Source organism: Trachurus japonicus, chromosome 4 (genome assembly GCF_045865225.1).
Source record: "Trachurus japonicus isolate A0001 chromosome 4, Traja_1.0".
NCBI lineage: Eukaryota > Metazoa > Chordata > Actinopteri > Carangiformes > Carangidae > Trachurus > Trachurus japonicus.
In genome coordinates, this window is record NC_140910.1 from 16,509,059 (window position 1) to 16,527,098 (window position 18,040).

General features: G+C 42.3%; 1 protein-coding gene across 2 annotated transcripts in view; it reads left to right on the plus strand.

Moving 5' to 3' along the window:
* The first annotated feature begins 373 nt into the window (after positions 1-373).
* Positions 374-18,040, plus strand: part of insrb (insulin receptor b) — a 77,519-nt gene continuing 59,852 nt past the window's right edge. For both annotated transcript variants that reach the window (XM_085774369.1, XM_085774370.1), the window contains exon 1: positions 374-1,166. In XM_085774369.1, the coding sequence (XP_085630495.1) occupies positions 1,073-1,166 (94 nt within the window). In that variant the 5' untranslated portion in view covers positions 374-1,072. The remainder of the gene's footprint in view (positions 1,167-18,040) is intronic.

An 18,040-nucleotide genomic window follows, 5' to 3' on the forward strand; every position in this document is an offset into this window, starting at 1 on the left:
CGTTAATCTGAGAAAAAGACACGGGCGGCGTGGTGGTGAGGACTTTTCTCACTTCGCAGCGGCGTGCAGGTTAAACGGAGAGACGCTGTTTTTTCTTCCCCCCCTATTTTTTTCTTTACCCTGCCGTGGATGGAGAAAGAAGTAACGTCCACCTCCCAAGTTTTCCCTCTTGTTTTCTTTCTCCCGTTTTTCGTTTTCTGGGTGTTCATTCGTTTGCGGCGTGGTGGTCAGCGGGGGTGAAGGAGTTCAGAGGAGGGTCGTAGTAGGGAAAGCTGAATCGTTGCACGTTTTTCCTGCACGTAGCTGCTCGGAGGAGTTTCCTGGGATGTGCTCCCATCTGTCTTAAAAAGGGGTGAGCTTCTGAGAAGATACCAGCGAGAAGGAGTCATTTAAAGACCTGTGGACTTCAAACAAGAGAGAGAGAGAGGGAGAGCGCAAACCACCCTGCCAGCTCTCATTCTTGGTTCTGTGTTGGGAGATATCCACAACTTTCAGGGCCCATGTTGGTTGGAGGAACAGAGGAGGAGTGTGTTAACGCTGTGCAGAAGGAAATACTCCTTGCAATTTGTTTTTGAAGTGGGTCTTCCCTCACTGGAACAGTGCATTACAGAGAAATGAGCCCGGGGCCAGTGGACCTCCTCCGGGGATCTCCAAACTAGCCCTCTGCGTGTGGGATATTAATAATAATACTATAATTTCTCTCTTGATGCAGGGTAGCACCGAAATTAAACAGATGAACGTGGACTGGCGCCTTTACTTATGGACAATGAAGATTTTCACTGGCACATGTGTTACCAGAACCCAGGATCACGTTATTTAGTGGTCTGCATTTTTTCCAGGGCTCACATACATCACAGACTTGGCTGGGAAGATACTCATAAATTTATTACCACCACCCCCCCTCTCGGGGGGCAACCTTGAATCACTTGTCTTTAATGGACCTTGACTTTTAAGATTTTTTTTAAACTATTATTTTGATATTCCAGCGCCTTTTGAAATATCAATTCTGCCTCAAGATTGGAGTTTTTTTGAGAAGCTTCAAGAGGAGAGCACAACTTATCCTCAAGCCAAAATGAGGTTGTGGACGCTAAAGCTGCGAGCACAAATTGTGTTTTTTATCATCTGCACCTGCATTATATGCCAGTGTGGACTAACAAATGGAGAAAGTAAGTTTTTTTTTTTTCTAATTTCTTCCTTAGAAGTAATATAGCTGTGTTTTTCATGTCACATATTCTATTCAAGTTCACTGTTCACCTGAGATAGTCACAGAACAACTGTAGAGATTGTCCAACTTTAAGTAAATAATCCATTACAAGATAGATAGAAAGTGGAAATTCAAAATGTCATCATTATACCAGGATAAACTATCAGAAAAATATGATAAAGACAACCATTAGCATAACAAGCAGGTCAATATACACTGTTAATCACAATAGGAATACTCAGAGATACTCATAAATACTCAGCTACCCAGAGATACTCATAAATACTCATAAATAGTACTCATCATTCTAAAATAGTAAATGTAAGTAACTTTGTATGAACTGAAGCAGTTTAACGCCCCGATGCTACATTATGGGGATAATGGAGCGTAAAAAATATAGTATGAATTTTTTATTGACTTTATTTTATTAAGGTGGTAGTAAAGTCACGAGACCTTCATGTCGGCGCATGCGTGAAGTTTCATAGGGTCTAATTAAGGCGCTAGTCATTTCAGTTGTTGCGTATGCGTGGCTGCGCGCTAATAATTGATATTCCTCCGTAGAATCCCCCGCCCCCTCCAACCCCAAACAAAAAAAACAACAACACCCCCTCCCGGTGCTGTCTCTTAAAGGTACATATTTTAGCGGCCTGCGTCGGATGCGCCAGCCCCAGGGCCAGATTAGTCGCTGTAACTGGACGAGGGTGGTCTGCTGCAGCGAGTCTAAACTGGGAGTAGCAGGATTGGCCCTGTGAGCGCAGTTAGGCCTCTCATGGCGACAGACACACACTGACAACAATAACACACACACACACACACACACACACACATGCACGCACGCACGCACGCACTCACGCACACGGGGCTGCTGCTGCTGCTGCAGCTCTGAACGTAAACAAATTAGCCGCCGACGCTAAGAAGTCTCTTTATAGGTGGTGGATTAGCCTACATTGGTCTTTAGCCCCAGATCGGACTCGAGTATGGTCACATTCATCTGATACACGATGCCCGCTCCTTGTGGTGTTGTTTTCATCAATGAATTATGGGTTGGGATTATAATAGCATAACAGCGTGTGACTTAAACAGACCGTGATGCTTTGCCAGACGGAGTGAGGGAGAGATGATGATAATGATGATGATGATTACCTTGTAAACTGCCCAGTGACCTCGTCATAATAATTACATTAATTGACTAATAAGGGATTTATTTGCAATTGATGTGATCGTTGTTGGGTGTGTTGTAATGTAGTTTATATTCTTCACGCCCTTTCTATCATCAGAAAGTTCATAAACGTAAAGAAATACCTGATTATTATTATTATTATTATTTATTGAGGCACATTGACTGCAGGGATAATTTATAAACACATTTTCTGTCATTGAATGTTGTGTTCAAGCCAAATCTTTACCATCTTCTTTTTCTAATCCTTGTAATATTGATAAAGTGGTTAAAGTAGAAGACCATGTGGTTATTTACCAATGTAGTGTTGTCGTAGGTTGAATGAATGAATGTCTCAATTAAAAAAAATAATCCCTATACATAGAGAAAAGCTGCAACACAACTGTTGTGAAATCAATTCATTTACATTTCACTTGTTTCAGTGCTTTAACCTTTGGCCTACAATTGCCCTTTTGAGATTTGTGTTTTGGATGATGTGTTGCACAAGCCCACAAAGTGTTTCAGTACATGAACTAAGTCTAGAGCAAGTGAACAGGTAGAGTAGTTTAATTTTAGAGCAAAAAGAAATTACCCATTAATCACACTATAAACAAGATCATGGAAATTTAGGTGGACATTGTAGATCTTCAAACCTTGAGTTGCACAACTGAATAGTGGCAGATTGAAAGGAAATCTAGCTTCTCTACACAGGTTATGCAGACAGAACAGAGGCCCCTGAAAGGGGGTCTCATGAGACAATGTTCCTGGTACCCCCTCGTTCTTTCTTTCTTTCTTTTTTCTTTCTTTCTTTCTTTCTTTCTTTCTTTCTTTCTTTCTTTCTTTCTTTCTTTCTTTCTTTCTTTCTTTCAGCAAGTGTAGAACCCGGTTATTGACTGTTTCTGGTCCCTCATATACTCAATTCTCTGGGAAGTGACCATATTTGGCACTGTTGAGATGTTTATGACGAGGGGGGGGGGGCAACAACCAAAATACTTAGAATACTTCATTCTGAATCCACTCACTGCCTGACATCTCCACCTCAGTCATGGGAAAGGGGAAGCGGTAGTGATACATAAACCATTGCTGTGGCTGTGATCTGTGATCTGCTGACTGCACTCTGGAGAATGTTCTGAGGCCGTTTTTACAGGCTGTTGTTAGTTGAGTTTGATTGGGCTGTTTGTCATAGTTATCAGCAAACAGTTTTCTGAAGTAACCGCTGAGCTGTCTCTTGGTATAACTCGTGAAAAACAAGTTGTGCAACTGGTAGCCTTGCCCCCTTCTTGTTCCTCTCAGGCTTGTAAGCACAGCTCTGTTGGAAGGGGCTAGTGTGCATGTGTGTATGTATGTATGTATGTGCTGCTTTCCACAGTATATATGTGCTGCTTTAACTAGGTCTGTCATATAGACTGCATCAAAGCCACAAGAACTTCCTACTCTGACACTCTGAATTAAATTCTCACAGCACTCCCTTGTATTCAGGAACATTTAGTTATGCTATAGCTGTGCTATTCCAACTCAATTGGTGGAGTAATATGTTGATTTAGAATGGATAGTGGATAGTGGAGATGCCCTTCAGTTGTGTGTGAGTTTGTCTGTAGCCCATTTGGATAGTCAGACTCTCTTCATTGAAGTGCACAGTGGCATTTTCTGACAATGCTGTGCATGTTGTGGAATGTGTTTGAAGTGGCCCACCATGTAGGTGCCTGTGTGTGTGTGTGTGTGTGTGTGTACACTTACATATAAGTATGTACCATAGACACCCTGTGCTGTCTACAGAATCTCATGTCGCAGCTCCTGGGAATCTTTGGGTGTCTCACAATTCGATTCAGATTCTTAGGGTCACGATTGCATATGAGAATTGATTTTCATATGCTCATAAATGTAAATTGCTGTAATGGTGCCGCTTAAAAAAATAAAAGAAAAAAAGACGCACTCCGCTCTCCAGCCAGTTCACCTGTAGCTCCACAGATGAGAAGCTCTGCTGTCCCTCTCTCTTTAACCTGGTGTTTGGCCACAGTAGGTGGCTGCTCAGCTGTGTTTTAAAATGCTTGGCAAAAAAATGAGAGAAAATTATGAATCGATCAAGAATCGTATAAGATAAGAATTGCGATTCTTACATTAATCAATTTTTTCTCCCAGCACAATTTTCCATGTATCTCTGTGTGTATGTGTGTCTCTAGAGGAGTTGACCATGCATGAGAACAGTGTGTACTAGGGCAGCAGGCTCAGGAGTGGGCTGCCTGTTAGCACTAGCCCCTGTCCCCTCAGTGGCCCCTTAACCCTCCACACTACCATTTCATGAAATGGACAAATTTCACGATGTGTTTTGTTATGAAATTAGAGAGCATAAATGCATGACACGGTGTCCTGGAACAGGAAAACAATGAACCGGGGGAGGCAAAGAATGTCGCAATGTAAAGCAGAGAAACCGCTCCTCTGCTGAGTCCCTTACTTAACACTTGGAAGGACATGTTACATGTTTTTTTTCTCCAGGAACAAACAACACAGGAGAAGTCATTTCAACCACTTATTATTATGGCCCGGCTAATACTACTAGTTATAAGACCAATGTCAATATTTCAGAGTTTGAAAAATTTGATTTTAATATAGCACCTGATATATTTATTGTTTGATAGAAGCACACAACAGAAACAAACATTTAATGAGAATCCAGATTATTCTTTTCCAATAATTGTGGCCCCGAATGAAACATTTTTTATTTTAGTTGAAAGTGAGGAGAAACCACGGACTGGACAGACAGTTTGAAACACCTGGATTTTTTGTACAGCAATAAGGAGTTTACAATAATGAATTGTGACAAGAAAATAAAGAAACATGTCAAGGTAATGGTGGCTTACAACAGTTTGCCAGCCCACAGTCCAAAACCCAAAGATAGTGAATTTACCATAATGTAAGATGAGCTAAGAAAAATCCTCACATTTGTGAAGCTGGAACCTAAAATTACTTTAACATGAATTGATAATCTGATTAGTTGGCAATTCATTTTCAGTGGTCTAAATTGATTAATGTGACTAACAGTTTTGGTGGTTGATAGTTGGATACTTGACCTGGACTAGATTTAAATAGTCCTATAGGACTTTAATAAATACTTGTGTTGCAGTCGGAAATCAGTATAGTATTGTACCATGTAACAAGAAAGTTTAGGTATTCCTGCCACAAAAGTGTTAAAGATGGATGGTTAGTAGAGTGTAGAGTGGGTGACATAGGTCAGGGTCTGATGCATGATATCATACTTAATACATTTATAGAATCAAGGTGATACTCCTGTGCTCATGAAGGTTTAGACATAGCATCTTATAGATTTATAGATTTTTAGAGTTAGAAATCACGTCACCCTTTTAAATATACATTTAAATTGGGGTTAATTTTTGTCGAATGTTTGCTTCAATAATGGCTTTTTTATCTGCTGCTTCCATGCCTTGTTACTAGAACCGGCAATACTATAGTTTAATGGTATACAGAATTTGGACTTCCACAATGCTTCCTGACTGCTGATTGCAGATTGCCATTGTATGTTTGTGTAGTTCATGTTCAACAGCATACAATGGGGGTTGCGAACGGAGGCTCCACCAGCTGTATATTGCAATTTGAGTGTTGGCCAGTAAGGCAATATGTACTGTTAAAGGAAATTAACTGTTGGGGTGCCTTTCCTAAGTGTTTCCTCCTCTGATCTTATCTTTCCAAGTGTCTCTTTCAACTTCTCCTAACTTGCAAAAGCATTTTCCTCCGTCTTGTTTGCACTTGTGTGCGTATGCGATACAAGCAGAGGATGAAAAACACAACCTGACCTTTTGACTTCCACAATTCACAGTTTGATCAGCGAACAGGCAAATACATTCCTGTAGCGTGTTTGCTTGTGTGTTCACTTTTGTCTGCCTCTGGCAGACACTTCAGCACTAAGTTTACATTGTATTATGATCAGTTCAAAAGACCGAGAGGATTTCTTAAATTCAACCTTTGGAAAGGAGAGGCAAGTGTTAATCACAATATCCACAACAGGCTTTGAACTAATATACAAATATATCCAACTGCAGGGGTACAAAAGCATCTTCCCCCAGAGCATGTTGACATTTCCAACCAATTTAAAGTTTTACACCTATTGTTAAAATGTATTTAAAGTCCCACTCCCGCGACCCTTTTCGGCCATTTTAAAACCAGCTCATTAGCCATGCACATTAGCAATTCACCTCTGGGGGGTGGGCGGAGACTGCGCTGTTTTGCACCCGCCCAGCCACCTCCTCGCACCCCACCCCTCGGTTGCTGACAGCTGAACATTGTACAATTACAGATTCAGCGCATTTAGTGTAAAACTCCACACTGGGATTCGATCCCAGACTGAAGCATAGTCCTTGCTCACAGTGCAAGCTGCTCTACCAGGTGAGCTATACGTATCATACCTTGACAGCTACACCGAGCTGCCAAGCCTTTCACCTCTGAGCCAGATGAAGAACGGGGTGGCAGCTTGTAGCACTAGTGCCCTCCCCTGGAGCTGTGACACGTCAGCTCCAGTCTCCCTGAAACTGCCAGTTTGAGTCTGCCATTGGTTCACAGCAGTTTGAAGGCAGAAAAACTCAGAAATGCAATTTTGCACTTCCTTTTCTGCTGATATGTGCTCTAACACAAGAAAAATGCCACAGGAACATGTGAAAAGCTCAAAAAACACGATTTTCACGGGAGCGGGTCTTTAAAGGTAGAGTCTGTCGGTTTGTTCGTTGCAGTTTGTAAACACAACATTTAAATTGGGCTCCTCCCTCTGGGCTGAACTGCGCACTCCCCCTGCCCCTGACAGCAGTTGTCAGGACTGACTCATGATCAGCTGTGGTTCACATTCAACCCTTCTCCACTTCGGCCTTCAAAGTTCTTGTTTGAATATCTGCTACTACCACCAAGATAGTGACTGGAGGCTGGGAGATATAGCGCATACACACTTTGCAGCAAAGAAAAGGAAATACTGGTAACTCTGTATTTGCCATTTCTTGATGGCGTCCAGTCTCTATCTTGGTGGCCCATAGCACCCAACTTCATTGGCAGTCATTGGCTGGGGAAAACACACCAACTCCCTGCCCAGAAACATCCTGACTACACCAAAACATCAAAATAAAGGTGGGGGGGCTCTGTAGATACAGTCAGCACCACACATGAGTAGACGCCCATAGGTGATGATTAAGCCGGATTTCTTTTGTATGAGTCTGTATTTTGTTCTCTACCTTTAAGAAGTGAGGTCTACATTATGTGTTGGCATGGTTAAGGCTGGAAGATTAGTATTTGCCCCTGTTCCATCTTACTTGGATTACAGTCTGTCATACAACAGAAGATGCTACACATACCAGAAGCCTCATTGTCCATCGAAACTGAGCAACAGCCAGCCAGATACTGCCTGTGTTCACTCATATTCTGAAGACATGTCACTGTATTGATCCAGAATCTGAGAAATGAATGCATTCAAGCCTCTGTGTGTATTGACAGAGTTCTGTAAAACTTAGACCATTCTTTTTTAGTTTATTTAGTTTTTAATCTACTTAGTAAACAATTTTAACACATCAGAACACAACCGTACCTGTTTAACATGTTGACTTACAGTAACAAGTAAGCCGAGTTTCAGATGAACAGAAAGTGAAGTAGAAATGAAAGTGTTTTAGACAGTTGCAAAGCTAAGGAATACTTTCATGTCATGTCCATTGTGCTTTCTGGAGGCCATGGTTAGTCAAACTGTGTTGGGACTGTTGGACACCAGCCGAAGACTTCGGTCAGAAGTGAATTAATACAAGATGTCTGAAATATGGCCCACAAACGGCTGCCTTCTCAGCAACTTGCAGCCAAACTTTTAAATGCTGGTGGCAATATTAATGTTGGTTAACATTTTCCCAAGATACCGGCGTAGTGATGAACCTGGCTTTTTCATGTCTGTTCCAGCTGCTGCTGCTGCTGCTGCACTTGTCTCAGAAAATAAGCAAACAAAGTGCAGATACATTGATCTTGACAGCAATTTCAAGTTGTGTGATTGAAGAACAGTCTGTCCTCTTGCAAAAGTTCTCACTGTGATCAAAGGAGCACTTCATCTCCAACACATTATCATGCCAGGCTGTAAATGAAGTGAGGGATTGGGATATATGTCTTGGTCTTTACAGTTCTGTGATAGGCAGAGCTGCACTTTTAATGCAGAGCTTAGCTGATGACCTCCTCTCTGACTCCCATTCCTAGATAGAGAACTGTGACTGTTTATGTAAACCTCTGCTCACTGCACAGAAATGTGGTCGAGTTGGGAGGGGATGGATTGAGTGCGGGGATCACACAAATACACACACGCACACACACACACAGACAAACACACAGAGAGCGCCGTTACGCCATGCTGCAACAATCTGATTTGATAGTCCTTGTTGCTGTTTGGATCTGCCCTATTTTAACCGTTGGTGACTTCACACAGTAAAATCCAAGTTGAGCCAGGCCTGTAATGCAGGGATCAACAAAGGGATCTTTTGGGGGCTTTTTGCAGCCAGGATCAGACAGTGGCTGGGGCCACGTCCACGTCCTAATGTCGCTAAATTGGAAAATCAGTTTTTTCTTTGTCTTCATTTTGTCCCTCCTCCTGTCTTTGGCCATCAAGAATATGCTGTCCAAAATTTGTACAGTTGAAAATGGCTGTGTTGAGTTGATTGTGAAAATATTTTTTAAAAATTCTGGTATATTTCTTTATGTGATCTGGCTCTATCTGTGTGTCCAAAAAGACTTCCTGCACAGCCCGATGTTCACCCTTGATAAATAATCGTACAGAAACAGTGGAACTTTGTTTGGGAGAAATGACGTAAAGATTCTGGCTCATGTGGCCGGTGACTGCTCATTACAAGAGATATAAGTGTTTTTTTTTTTATTGTTTTGGCATTTCAGTGGACAGGGGACTTTTTATGTAAGCAACTTTGTAGACAGAAATCTTTTGACATTTTAAGTAGTGTTTTTAGATTGATCTTTGTTAGTGTGAACTTCGGAGAGGAAGGCTAGATTGTTTGTGTGGAAATAATCATCAGAATCGGTATCTCTATTCTGGGGTGGTTACAATTTAGAAAACTGTCCCGCAATTTGAAGGTCACACTGTGAACAGTTGATGTGTCTGTTTGTGTCAGACTCTCATCCTCCAGCCTTTTCAAGGTTTCCCTTCAAGCCGTTGTAGCTATTGTTGTCTGACCTCATTGACGAAAAGTGTACACGTATGTAGGTTTGTGTCTTACCAAGAAATAGGAGCGGCTTCCTGTTTACAATAAAATAGAGGTTGTTAAAAAGTGTAACAACAATACAGTAGATTGATGTGCTATTTATTTACCCATATAAAAAGGTACATTTCCAAAATTTCTCTGCTAAAATGTATAAATCACAGATTTTGTATTTTTACAGTTTTCCTTTTGTAATTACTCACTTGGAGCTTTGACCATTTCAAAGTTGTGTGTCTTGTTGTGTCTCTTTCAAACAAGTCAGTGTAGTTAATTTTGTTCAATCTCAGACAAAAAGAAATCAAATGTAACTTAACTGTGGTGCCCCACGTATTGTATAAAAACTCAGACGCACTACGTTGTATACGCGGCGTAGCCTTGTGCAAACTTTACCCTCTTGTACGTGTGTGTGTGTGTGTGTATATACATGTGTATATATAAAGTATATATACACAAACACACACATATATACATATACATATGTGTGTGTGTGTGTGTGTGTGTGTATGTATGTATTTTGTGCATGTATGGTTGTTAGACTGGAGTGATTGTGTAACTGTACCTGTACGGTTACATTTATTTTGAGGACTGTCATATGACTGAGAAGTGACCATTTGACACACAGCCCAGTGAGTCTCCTAGCAGTTAATTACAGCCACACAAACACACACAGATGTTCACAAACACACACATACACACTCATACAATAAATGATGACCCTGTATGTGTCCCTTCCCAGACCATTGCTTCTGGTGCATATCGAGCAAAAAAAAAGCGCAACAAAATTTGATCAGTAACTGAAGCAGTAAAAGCTGTTCTTACCACAGCAACTTCACTCCTGTGTCCGTGCCTTTTCAGCCTCGACTACCTCCCTCTCCTCACTCCCTCGGTCTCTCTCCCACCCTTCGTTTGGTTTTACGTTCAGGGGTAAGAGGGTTCAATCTCATCCACTGATTTGTTTTTCTTTCACACTGCAGATGCGCACAGCCTGCGGACCTGTCTCTCTCTCTATCTCTCTCTCAAACACATACACACACACACACACTTGCTAATCCTGCTCTGTATGGGGTGGGAAAGCCTCCTCTTTCAAACCTCTTAAAGGTGTGAACATCATCCATTTGATACCTCTCTCTCGGTCTCTCTCCCCCTCTTTGTATTTTGTTTTCTCCTCCCTTATTAGGCCTGCTTGCTCCAGCTGGGCCTAAGTGATGCTTAACATGGTCACTTGCACATCACGAACAACAGCACCCAGTCACATGGACCTCTCTGATTATGTTGTGTTTGCTGCACTGCGTCTCTGTGTGTGTGTGTGTGTGTGTGTTTGTGTGTCCTTTTATGAGCACGCATGCTTGTATGTGTAATGTGTTCAGTGATGGTGTGTGTGTCGGGGAGGGTGGTGGCGGTGGGGGGGTTGACTCTGTTTTTGTCCTGATGAACTAGCCTGAGATGGGTTTCTATGGTGACAGCACTAGCTGTGCTGGCAGGCTACAGTGCTCCCCCCAACTTCCCATGTCTAAATACACGTCTTGCCTCGCTGCATTTAACTCACATTTAACTGCATTTTTAATGTGTGGTAACAGAAAGTAGGATAATCATTTTTGGCATAATCGTCTTGTCTTAATATAGTCCATAGTAACATTATTGAGTTGCTGTTGCCAATGGCAGTAGCTGATTTTACCTCCCTCGACCCCAGAGCAACATCTTGAGCCTGTCAATAAGTGATGCAAGTGCAGTCCTCTGTTGAATACTCACTATGGTAGCACACTTAATTTTTTTGTATTGATCCATAATGCCACACATAATAAATACAGTGACTCGCCGCTGATCACAGACACCAAGTGAAGTCCAGCATGAAACTGGCTAACAACAATCGTGCAGTATTGCTCACCCCAGTGCTTTTACTTTTTTTTTTTTTTTTACAACGTGTAGTGCAGACACACACTCTTCGCTGTGCCCTCACCAGCATTACAACAGATGGAGCTGGAGATTGGAAACCACCCGCTTCACAGAAAGGGTACACAAAGCTCCTTCCTTCTCACTTCCCCTGTGCACCCGCTGTACTGTTAAGTCCACCTCTGCAACATTTCACCTACTAGTCAAGAAACCAGATGGGTGAGAATCTGGCCATGCCTCACAAAACCACTGGCCAAGCAGTAAATGTAATCTTTTAATTACAAAATATATGATTGTATGATTTTTATGGGTGGTTTTATTAACTGGTTTGTTTCTGCACTTTGGTAGTAAAGAGAATTGTATCTATTGAACAGTGGCATTTATTTGGCAGTGATGCATGTAATTACAACCCCACTAATATGAAGCTTTTTATAAGCCAGAATACATCTGTTAGCCCAATTTTTGGTAAATCTAAATTTATTTGCAGGAAATACATTTACTGCACAAGATTCCACAACAGCAGGGGGATATTTCCTCCTAAAATCTTTTCCAAAACGGAGCAGTTAAACAGAAATTAACAGTGGTTTTCCAAAATCACTGCATAGCATTTCCTGTTTTGCAAATCATTAGCAAAGACCAAAGTCCTATGGTTGATCTGCAAATGAGAAACTTTCTCCAAACAAGCTTTAAGTTTATGTTAATCCTGTTGCTGGCTGAAACCTGAACATAACAATCAGCAGTATCTCTACACAAATGAGCATGGAAATTGTGGCACTGAGAAGTCCCTAGTTTGTTACTAAGGTCGTAATGTGTAGGTTAATGTCACTTGGCATTTAATTATATTCAATGGTGCAGCTCACTGAACAAAGAGAAGAGGCATGGCGTTGGGTGCTGATGAGTACTTTGGAATTGGGTTAAAGTGGGGTTGTTTACTAAGGGTCCCTAATAGGCACAATATAATATATATCTTAGATTGTTGTTGGATTAACATCTGTCCCTCTGTGTGTGTGTATAGTCTGAAAATGAAAACAACACAACATTTGAGGAGAGTTAAGTATCAATTAAGCATTCATAGTTTGTTTAATGTCAGTGAGTAGTTGTTGAGGTGTGCGCTGTGTGCATCACGTGCCCCTTACCGCTGTAACCGCTCATTAGGTGGCACATGAGGACAAGAGTGGAGCGCAAGTCATTGTCTTTAAGTGGCAGAGCAGAGCCGACACCGCAGCTCCAGTTTGAGACCAGACATGCGAGGGACTGATACAAAGACAGAGTGAAAGGGACACGGAGATGAGGAGCTTTCACCTACTTGATGTGCCTGCATCATGCATTCCTAATTCACTTATAGTTTAAAGGGGGTCCCATATTGAATCATGGCTTGCTGTTAAATGACACTGTAATGAATGGAAGTCATTTTACAATACCACCGCAGCCACAGACCACTCCACTCCAGGGACCGGACTGTCAGAGGCCTAGGTAACAGCGAGTGATTTGTTGGCCGAGGGGCCCTTTTGAACGTTAACGTGACGTCAGTATTTCAACCATGTCATACCTAGCATGCTCTTGGATATCCTGTACGGAAAAACCAACAGAGGAGGGCAGCTATTGAAAATCTTAGGGAATCTGCAAAGGTTTTTTTTTTTTTTTTTTGTGGAAAAACAAACAGCAGGAGAAGGGGGATAGTCGTGCATGCTTGTTTATTGATAAGATGTTCGGAAATAATCTGCAGTTTCACGTGTAATGATATCGAGTCATATAAGAACGTGGCTTTTAAAGACAAAGAAGGGAGTTCATCAAATGTTGACAAAAAAATCATAATGGATTTGTGTTTTGGTAAATGGAAGGAGGTTCTCAAGCTGCGGGTACAGGCCTGAGCAATGGAAAAGGTAAAGGGAGGGAGAGATATGGAAAGAAGGAACCAGAGAGGCATGTGCGTCTCTGTGCATGTGTGTATGTGTGTGTGAGAGGTTTTCCTGCAGCAGCCAGTGAGAGCTGGTGGTCTAACAGCGCAGACAAACGGGCCATTAAACTGACCTGGCCCCTCTGCTCTCCATTCCTCCAGCCTCCCCTTTGCTTCTCCCTCTTTTCCGTCTTGGTTTGTCAACTCTCCCAACGTCAAATCTCTGTGTTTGCTCCTGTACCACTATGCTCTCTCCGTTTTTTTTCAAATTCTGTCTTGTTTTTTTATTTATTTCTTGCTTGCATTTCCATCTTTCTTGCTTGTTAACTCGTCTCCCGATTCCTCTTTATAGTCGCTGGCTCACACATACATTACAGATGCACTGATAAAGCCACACACACACAAACAATCGGAGTCTCATTTCAAGGCAGTTAGAATCAAATTATTTCCTCCTCTCTGGGTGTTTTTCTTCGTTTGCATCAAATTTTGGATTCAGCTCCAGCTTGGAGTTGGCAGCCTTGCAGCAATCCAGTCAAATCAATAGGATTTGCCATGCTTGGGATGAGCTCACTCGTCCATTCTCCACAGAGGGAATACCTCTACTAAACCCCTAAACTGTTATAGCTGAAGGTTAGCACTACGACTGAGTGTCAAAAGAAAGTGTTAGCATGTCGAGTTGCAGCCTGGGCAGCTGTCCCATCACATTTTTTTTTTACTCAGCCCCTCTTATCTGAATACTTCCTGGTCTTTTCCATTTCATTCCTAATGTTTATACTACAGCACTACAGGAAGCAGCAGGTTAGACTTGGAAATGTAGCTCTGCAGCCTTTCTTCAACTGTGGAGACCTAAGGAAGCAGACGGGCAGATTTGGAGGAACAGAGAGAAAGCCATACGGGATGGAAGAAGCCGACTTGGCAGAGCCACACCAGGCAGGCGTAGCTTGTCCAGCCTCATGTGTAGCTCTGGTTTGTGGGTCACAGCGTTGGTGGGGCCGGGCCCTGCAGCTGCTGCCGTGTGGCTGCAAGTCAAGCAGGGGAACCGAGCCCCGGCTGCCTCCCTCTCAGGCCGAGGCTCACCACACCAAGACACAGGGCTGCGCTCCACTCACTAACGTGGGAAGATGAAAGGGAACATCAGATGTTTTTTGTATTACTCCCTCTCTGTGAGTGTGGCGTTTTTGTGTGAGTGTTGTCTGTCTGTCTTGTGCTATTTGCCCTGCAGTTGATTACCTTGCTCCTGTTTCATAGTCCTCTGTCTGTTTCCAAATGCTATGTCAGGAATGTTGCCCCCCCCCCCCCAACATGCTTTTTATTTGTTTGGAGCACCACCTGGTTTAGCTGTTTTGTAAGGCACGGTCTGGATTTTTCAGATTTTTTGACTTTTTTTTTTTCTTTTTGGTTTTTGCATCCAGCTCTCCAATTATTTTCTAGCTAGAAAACATGTAGGTTGTAAATGCTCATGGAAATAAGTGGAAAAGCGGAATGATTACATGTGAATCAGCGTGTTTGAAAATACATGTTACATCTGAGTAATAGTAATGTGCAGATGCAGTTTCCGTCGGTATTCTGCGTTTTAAATTATTTCCATGTGTGAATTGCACTGTGCTGTAGTGTAAAAACATATGACGGCAGAAAGAAAAGAGAAAATGCTGGAAATGGAATGAGGAAATGGGTGGTAAGAAAAAAACCTCAGACTATCTTATTTTGAATTTGTTTTTTGAGTAGGATGTTAGAGCAGGGCTGCTGCAGTGTGACATATATATACTGTATATATGTGTGTGAGAGAGAGAGAGAGAGAGAGAAGCTATAAAGGGATCACTTCCCATCAGACACCCTGTTACACCTAGCAGGTGTCAAACAGGGCAGTCCACACACTTAATGCTCCATGTTTATTCTGCTTTCTCTTGCTCTCCTTTGCCTCTACGCCTCTTTTTCTTCTCCTCCCTCCTCGCAGCCTTGAGTCCCAAGGTCGAACAAAGCTCATTGGGACCAGAAAAGAGTGAGTCATTGTTTTTAAAAACAAGTGACAGTGACCCGGCACCTCGCCAAGACCTCCCCCTCCGCTCCTCACTTCTTTTTTTCTCTTCCTCATTCTTTCTCTTGTGTTTACATTCTGTCTCTTTGTCTCCCTCTGTCTGTACCTGTCCTTCCCATTCTCCTTCTGTCCTTCTATTCCCCTCCTCTCTCTCCCATGCCAGCGCCGGAAGGTAGCGAAGAAGGAGGCGAGCCAAAGTCACCAGTGTGATCTGATTTAGGCCTCTTCTCTTCTCTTGGCCAGCCATCTGACAGCGCAGGGCCTGCATGTTGCTCTTTTCTACCCGCTTCAATCTGTCACAGCCTGGCCCTGTGCCACAGCTGTAACGGGACCCAGCGTTGTATATAAATAGGCTAGGCCAGCTCCCTTTGCCATGCTCCTCAATGGGAGGCTGAGGCAATGGAGGAACAGGTGCTCCAACCCACACACTCTCTCTCTCTCTCTCTCTCTCTCTCTCTTCTGTCTCTCAACCTTTATCTGATGTCCTCAAATATGGAACTGCGGGTCAGTCACGATACACATGTTAGCTACTGTAACTTATCATATTGTTTGTTTTTAACAGAATATATTCCAAAAAATATATATTTTACGGCGCACACAGAGCCTATTATCACTCACACTGCCCCCCTATCTGTCTGCCTCTGGCTCACCTACTGTTATTTTGGTCCTCAGCTCTCGTTGTTTTGGAGGTACAAGTTGGTACATGTTAATCAAAATGCCTCTCGTGCAATTTCTCAGCATCATTTTTTTTTTTTTTTAACTGTAGAAGCCACAGCTTGGCAGTGGGCGCACAGGGAGCTGGCTTTACTTCTCAGGACTTTCCACAGCTATATTAACAAACAAATACATTTTTCCACTGGCAGTCCACTTGGCACCGCGGCCACATATTCTCTCTCCTGGGGTTTGTTCAGCAACTGAGCTGTTGACAAATCTATAATCAGCAGATCACCTCATCAGGGGCAACGTGCACCTAAGCTGACAGAGAGAGGAAACTTCTCACAGTCCAGAGTTAGCTGCCACCTGGTTTCATGCTAGACAGGTCTGGTTTCACGCTAAGCTAACGTGCGGCCGCTCTCTCTGCTACAGTGAAAAGGCCGAGGCCGGCTGGCCCACGGGCCGCAGAGGGCTCCACTCTCACCTTCTAAAATTGCCACTGTGATCCACTTTCTTCCTGCCAGCCAGCACCGGACCAGCAAGCCAGCTACTGTTAGTTGATGCATATTAAATTCTCCGCAGGGAGCACAACTCTAAAAATAAGAGAAGAATCTTTCTGAAATTGTAGCTACACTATAACGGAGGGCTGCAGCTGTGGGTGCTGAATAGTGGAGATGGCAGTTTCTGACAGAGATCGCAGTTACATCGGTATGACCTCAATTGCCAGAGGTCCCGGCAGTTTCTGAGCTGAAATTACGGGGAGCAGAGAAGTCAGTAGAGACGGTACAGTGACAGGCGATGGCAGGGCGCTGACGAGGAATTCGCAGGAAAAACTGCCATTTCACAGATGTAGTGCAAATTAGGAAAAAGTTTGTCAAATTAACGATGATTTATGTAGCCATCCACAGAGTGCTGATTTGCTGCGTAGTTCAGTGGAAGCCACCATGTAGCATCTTCACACTGTGTTCACAGCATGAAGATTTTCTGTGGGAATGATGGAAGATTTGATATCAGTGTTCAGTATTTATCTGTTTTTCAGAGTTCATCCTTCTGTTAATTTGCCAAGTGGATTAAAAGTACAGGACGTTCTTGAGACATTGGAGCAGAGTAATTTTTGACAGCTTAGTTTCACCGTAAGCACTGCAGTGTAGCAGAGTGGATTACGCATAATGAATCACTATACTCTTTATGTACATCAAATGCTCAGTTTTCAATAGATGCTTTCACATGTGCACCATATTGTTTAACTGCACGATGCTGTTACAGGTTTCAGTGTTTGGCTGTTTTATTTATTTATTTTTTTACAGTGGTAGTTTTATTTCAAGACTAGATTATATTATTTATATTTGGAATGCATGATCATGTGTAAAGAGGATGCAAATGTAATAAATTGTCCCACTATAAACTATGAACTAAAGAACCATTTTACTACTTGATAGAAAATGAAAACTATCATAATTCACTTCTCATGACTAATCATCAAGGCAAACAATCAGTCACTCTAATAAATAACATAATTTAGCCTCATTTAATTACATTTTGGTTACTGGTTTCACATGGATGCTCTGCCTGCACAGCAAAAGAGCAACGCGTGGACAGGCCATCAAAGAGGACCGAGGGGCAAAGTTTTGCCTCTGACTTTTAAATGAGTGACGAAATTGAAAGAAATCTTCAAAGAAAAATTAATCTGCCATATGAAATTGTTTGGAGTTTAAAAAAATCAAAGATGATGTGAATTACTTATATTAAATACTGTGTATATCTAGCCCCCCCCCCCTTTAAATCCTTTCTCATCCTGTCCACACTTTTTTTTGCCATTGTGTAGAGAGTATGGACCTTTAGCTGTACGATGTGTGGGCATGAATGCTCACATCACAACATTGAAGCATATCTTGTGTACAGTAATGTGAAAGCATTGCTTGTGTGAACAACAGAAGCTGTTGCCTTCACTGGAACAGTTTAGGTTATTAATTCA